We start from the raw sequence: 5,911 nt of genomic DNA on the forward strand, positions 1-5,911 counted from the left end.
ACTGCACCCACCTCACTGCACCCACCTCACTGCACCCACCTCACTGCACCCAGCTCACTGCTCCCACCTCACTGCACCCACCTCACTGCTCCCACCTCACTGCACCCACCTCACTGCACCCACCTCACTGCTCCCACCTCACTGCACCCACCTCACTGCTCCCACCTCACTGCACCCAGCTCACTGCACCCACCTCACTGCACCCCAGCTCACCGCACCCACCTCACTGCACCCACCTCACTGCACCCAGCTCACTGCACCCACCTCACTGCACCCCACCTCACTGCACCCACCTCACTGCACCCAGCTCACCGCACCCACCTCACTGCACCCACCTCACTGCACCCAGCTCACTGCACCCACCTCACTGCACCCACCTCACTGCACCCAGCTCACTGCTCCCACCTCACTGCACCCACCTCACTGCACCCACCTCACTGCACCCAGCTCACCGCACCCACCTCACTGCACCCACCTCACTGCACCCAGCTCACTGCACCCACCTCACTGCACCCACCTCACTGCACCCAGCTCACTGCTCCCACCTCACTGCACCCACCTCACTGCACCCACCTCACTGCACCCAGCTCACCGCACCCACCTCACTGCACCCACCTCACTGCACCCACCTCACTGCACCCAGCTCACCGCACCCACCTCACTGCACCCAGCTCACTGCACCCACCTCACCGCACCCACCTCACCGCACCCACCTCACTGCACCCCACCTCACTGCACCCACCTCACTGCACCCAGCTCACTGCACCCACCTCACTGCACCCAGCTCACTGCTCCCAGCTCACTGCACCCCACCTCACTGCACCCACCTCACTGCACCCACCTCACCGCACCCACCTCACTGCACCCACCTCACTGCACCCAGCTCACTGCTCCCAGCTCACTGCACCCACCTCACTGCACCCCACCTCACTGCACCCCACCTCACTGCACCCACCTCACTGCACCCACCTCACCGCACCCACCTCACCGCACCCACCTCACTGCACCCAGCTCACTGCACCCACCTCACTGCACCCCACCTCACTGCACCCACCTCACTGCACCCAGCTCACTGCACCCACCTCACTGCACCCCAGCTCACTGCACCCAGCTCACTGCACCCCAGCTCACTGCTCCCAGCTCACTGCACCCACCTCACTGCACCCACCTCACCGCACCCACCTCACTGCACCCAGCTCACTGCACCCAGCTCACTGCTCCCAGCTCACTGCACCCACCTCACTGCACCCAGCTCACTGCTCCCAGCTCACTGCACCCACCTCACTGCACCCCACCTCACTGCACCCACCTCACTGCACCCACCTCACTGCACCCACCTCACTGCACCCCAGCTCACTGCACCCAGCTCACTGCACCCAGCTCACCGCACCCAGCTCACTGCACCCCAGCTCACTGCACCCAGCTCACTGCTCCCAGCTCACTGCACCCAGCTCACTGCACCCACCTCACTGCACCCCACCTCACTGCACCCACCTCACTGCACCCACCTCACTGCACCCCAGCTCACTGCACCCAGCTCACTGCACCCAGCTCACCGCACCCAGCTCACTGCACCCCAGCTCACCGCACCCAGCTCACTGCTCCCAGCTCACTGCACCCACCTCACTGCACCCCACCTCACTGCACCCACCTCACTGCACCCACCTCACTGCACCCACCTCACTGCACCCCAGCTCACTGCACCCAGCTCACTGCACCCACCTCACCGCACCCAGCTCACTGCACCCCAGCTCACTGCTCCCAGCTCACTGCACCCACCTCACTGCACCCACCTCACTGCACCCACCTCACCGCACCCACCTCACTGCACCCAGCTCACTGCACCCAGCTCACTGCTCCCAGCTCACTGCACCCACCTCACTGCACCCAGCTCACTGCTCCCAGCTCACTGCACCCACCTCACTGCACCCCACCTCACTGCACCCACCTCACTGCACCCACCTCACTGCACCCACCTCACTGCACCCCAGCTCACTGCACCCAGCTCACTGCACCCAGCTCACCGCACCCAGCTCACTGCACCCCAGCTCACTGCACCCAGCTCACTGCTCCCAGCTCACTGCACCCAGCTCACTGCACCCACCTCACTGCACCCCACCTCACTGCACCCACCTCACTGCACCCACCTCACTGCACCCACCTCACTGCACCCCAGCTCACTGCACCCAGCTCACTGCACCCAGCTCACTGCACCCCAGCTCACTGCACCCAGCTCACTGCTCCCAGCTCACTGCACCAGCTGCTGCTTCCATAACCAAGTACTTTCCTCTGCAGCGTTTCTCGGCACCTTGTCCCATCAGCTCAACCTACGCTCCTGCACCCTCCGGGGAGAGAACAGCTCTCTAAACGTGTGCGGCAGAGTGAGGATCGTTCTTTTTGGGGTGATGCTTCTCGTCAGTTAGCCTGCATGTGCACCTGCCTTGAGATACAGAGGCAAGATGTCCGGGCGTCTTTGGTGTGAGCGTGTTCCGGAGAGGAGAGGTATTCACCGCAGAAGCAGTACCTCTTCCTGTCTCTGGCCACCACATCAAAAAGTCAATACTTTCGTCAGGAAACCGAGACAGCAGCTCCTTCGGCTCTTGGTCTGGTCTTACTGAGGGTCACAAGAGTCTTGGAAAATTTAAATCTGGGAGTAGATTTTATTTTTGTTTAAGAACTTAAAATTTCACACTTGCAAAATACTTTCGTCCCTGGACCATCAAAGCCTAGTAGTGTCCGGAGATGTGTGAAGATCAGGAGAGCAAAACTAAAAGGACGGCTCAATAGTAGAATCACGCCAACGCCAGAACTGTTGTTGTTTTTCTCGGGGGTGGGTGGGTAGTTGTCTGTTTTCTCATACTGAGTCGAGGATCGGGTGTTTCCAGCCCGTAGTACGTACGTGAGCGTGGCACGGCTCACTTGACTCTCTCCGTTTCCTTTGCTCTCCTGCACTTGGGCAGGTATTTACAGGACTGATGAGGGTTCGCAGCCGGGGGCAGGGCAGCACCGGTGCTGCTCTGCTCAGGGGTCTTGGAGCCTCTCTGGAAGCTGCCCCGAAGACACGCGGGAAGCCCCGTTCTCTACCCGGACAGACAGATTTCTCACAATTCCCTATGAAAGAATCGTCGCCGGACACATTTCCCAGCACTGCCCGAGTTCTGCGGGCAGCCCTGCCCGCACTCCCCCCGTAACCCCCAGGCGCCGGCGGCCGCTGCCCGCCGTTGGGTTCCTGCCCGGCCCGGCCCCCCGTGCGGGTCCCGCAGACCCGGGGCCCGGCCCCGCCGCTCCGCTTTCGGCGGGGGGGGGTCGCCCGAGGAAGAAGTGCGGGATGGCCCCGCGGGTGAGGACGGCCGCGGGCACTGCGGGAGGCGGTGAGGCGCCGGGCAGTGTGCAGCAGAGAGCCGGCGGCCCCGGGAGCAGCGGGAGCGCTGTCGGGTTTCTATTAGTCACGCAGGAACCACGGAAGACGTTTTCCCTTTGATGCGCTGTGGCTTGGTCGGTTCATCCCTCCCGGCGTGCGAATGGGCCGCACCGCCCCCCCCGGGCTTGGGGCAGAGGGGCCCTTCTGCGCGGGGCTGCGGGGAGATTTTGGGTGCTGGGCAAGTGCCCGGTGCCAGCAGCGGCTGGGCGCGGCCACAGCAGAGGCCCCGGCAGCGGGTCCCTGCGCAAGGACGGTCCCTCTGGTCCAACCGTCGGCCCGCGGGCCTTACCCACGCAGTAATGCCCCCTGCTCCCGTCCCCTCCCTCGGGACCCGCCTGGCCCGCCGGGGGAAGGGCACGATTCGAGCGGGGAGCACAGCCGGGGCTGCCCGGCGGCGCGGCGAGGCGATGCCCGGCCCCGCCCGGTAACGGGCCGGCCCCGACGGCGCGTCCCGCCGCCCCGAGCGGGGTGCTGGAGGGCGGTGCGGGAGCCGGGGGGGGGGGGGGGGGGGGGGCCGGGTGGTCCTGCTGCCCGCGTGCTGCCCGCGTGCTGCCCGCGCTGCCCGCAGCTCCCCGCGGCGCAACACGCGTGCGCGGGGCCCGTTCCTGGCAGGCGGCGTGTAAGATGAGTGAGGAACGGGGGGGGGGGGGGGGGGGGGGGGGAGCGGGCGCGCAGGGGAGGCTCTGCCATCGAAAATCGCTCACTTGGGCAGTGGCGAGGCAGAGAGGTAACCCCGAGCCCATGTCAGGGGCTGCCTACCTGCGAGGTGCGCAACGATGATGGCCATGAACGCCAAGCAGCCGTTCGCCATGCCCGCCGCCCTCCAGGAGCCCAAGTTCTCCAGCCTGCACTCCAGCGCGGAGGCGATGCGCAGAGTTTGCCTCCCGGCCCCGCAGGTATGTAGATGAAGCATAATTACCGCTTTAAGGCACATTTTCTGACAGGCACCAGCTTAATGTTTTTTTCATGTCGCCAGAACAATCGCGCGTCTCGGAACCTCTCTCCCCCCTCTCCCGCTCCCGTCTCTGAGCCACACGTCTGCGCGAGCAGGGCTGCTGCCTTCGTATTAATTTTTATGACCTGAGCGCTGAGGAGGAATCGCGGTGCCGGGGCAGGTTTTTCATCCGGAGATGACAGTATTCCCCACTGACTCCACCATGCGCGTTCTTGCTCGCAGCTGCAGGGCAATATATTCGGGAGCTTTGATGAGAGCCTGCTGGCCCGCGCGGAGGCTCTGGCGGCCGTCGACATCGTTCCCCACGCCAAGGGCCACCACCACCACCACCACCACCACCCCCCCTTCAAGCCGGACGCCTCCTACCCCGCCATGAGCGGCGTCCCCTGCGCCGCCGCCGCCCTCCCGCACCCCGCCGCCCTCGCCGCCCACCCGCACCCGCTGCCGCACCCGGCGCTGGACGGCGGCGACCTGCTGGAGCACCTCTCGCCCTCGCTGGCCGTCGGCGGGCTGCCCGAGCCCCCCGCCCTGCCCGCGCCGCTGCCGCCGCACCCGCTGGCCGCCGCGGGCCCCCTGGCCGTGGCCGTGGGTCCCCCGGGGGGCCCGGCGCCGCCGCCCGCCGCGCCCGAGGCGGAGTCGGACCCGCGGGAGCTGGAGGCCTTCGCCGAGCGCTTCAAGCAGCGGCGCGTCCGGCTGGGGGTGACCCAGGCCGACGTGGGGGCGGCGCTGGCGGCGCTGAAGCTGCCGGGCGTGGGCTCGCTCAGCCAGAGCACGATCTGCCGCTTCGAGTCCCTGACGCTGTCGCACAACAACATGACGGCGCTGCGGCCGGTGCTGCAGGCCTGGCTGGAGGGCGCCGAGGCCGCGCACCGCGACCGGGCCGCCGGCCCCGAGCTGCTGGCCGGCGCCGAGCGCAAGCGCAAGCGGACCTCGATCGCCGCGCCCGAGAAGCGCTCGCTGGAGGCCTACTTCGCGCTGCAGCCGCGGCCCTCCTCCGAGAAGATCGCCGCCATCGCCGAGAAGCTGGACCTCAAGAAGAACGTGGTGCGCGTCTGGTTCTGCAACCAGCGCCAGAAGCAGAAGCGCATGAAGTACTCGGCGGTGCACTGACGGCGCCCGGCCCCGACGGAGCCCCGGGACGGGACGGGACGGCCCCGAGCGCCCACGCCCCGCCGAGGCATCCCGGCCCCGCAGCCCGCGGCGCCAGCCCGTCCGCCCCGGGACCGGAGCCGAGCGCGGCGGCGGGCCGCGGGGGTTTCCGCGGTTTCCCCGGGGCCGTTCCGCCACGGGAAGAGCCGCTCCGGGAGCGCGCCCCGGGCAGAGCCGCCGGGCGCCCCGGGGCCGGGCCGGGCTCTCCCGGCCGAGCTGCCGCGCCGGGCTCGGTCCCGCTCCCCTCCGTCGGTCCGTCGCCGCCCCCCCGTCCCGCCCCGTCCCGCCGCGCAGAGCTCCGGGCGAGCGCCGCTCCCCACCCCCTCTGGAATAAAGCTTTATTTTTCAACCCGAAGAGACGCGTCTTTCCTCGCCGCCCCGCGCCG

General features: G+C 67.5%; 1 protein-coding gene across 1 annotated transcript; it reads left to right on the plus strand.

The window, feature by feature from the left end:
- The first annotated feature begins 4,197 nt into the window (after positions 1-4,197).
- POU4F3 (POU class 4 homeobox 3) lies at positions 4,198-5,555 on the plus strand. The gene is made up of 2 exons (XM_075766674.1): positions 4,198-4,317; positions 4,599-5,555. Exons 1-2 carry the CDS (start codon positions 4,198-4,200, stop codon positions 5,484-5,486), a joined length of 1,008 nt encoding a protein of 335 aa, XP_075622789.1. The 3' UTR covers positions 5,487-5,555.
- The last annotated feature ends 356 nt before the right edge of the window (positions 5,556-5,911 follow it).

The sequence above is a fragment of the Balearica regulorum genome, chromosome 14 (assembly GCF_011004875.1).
Source record: "Balearica regulorum gibbericeps isolate bBalReg1 chromosome 14, bBalReg1.pri, whole genome shotgun sequence".
Classification (NCBI taxonomy): Eukaryota; Metazoa; Chordata; class Aves; order Gruiformes; family Gruidae; genus Balearica; species Balearica regulorum.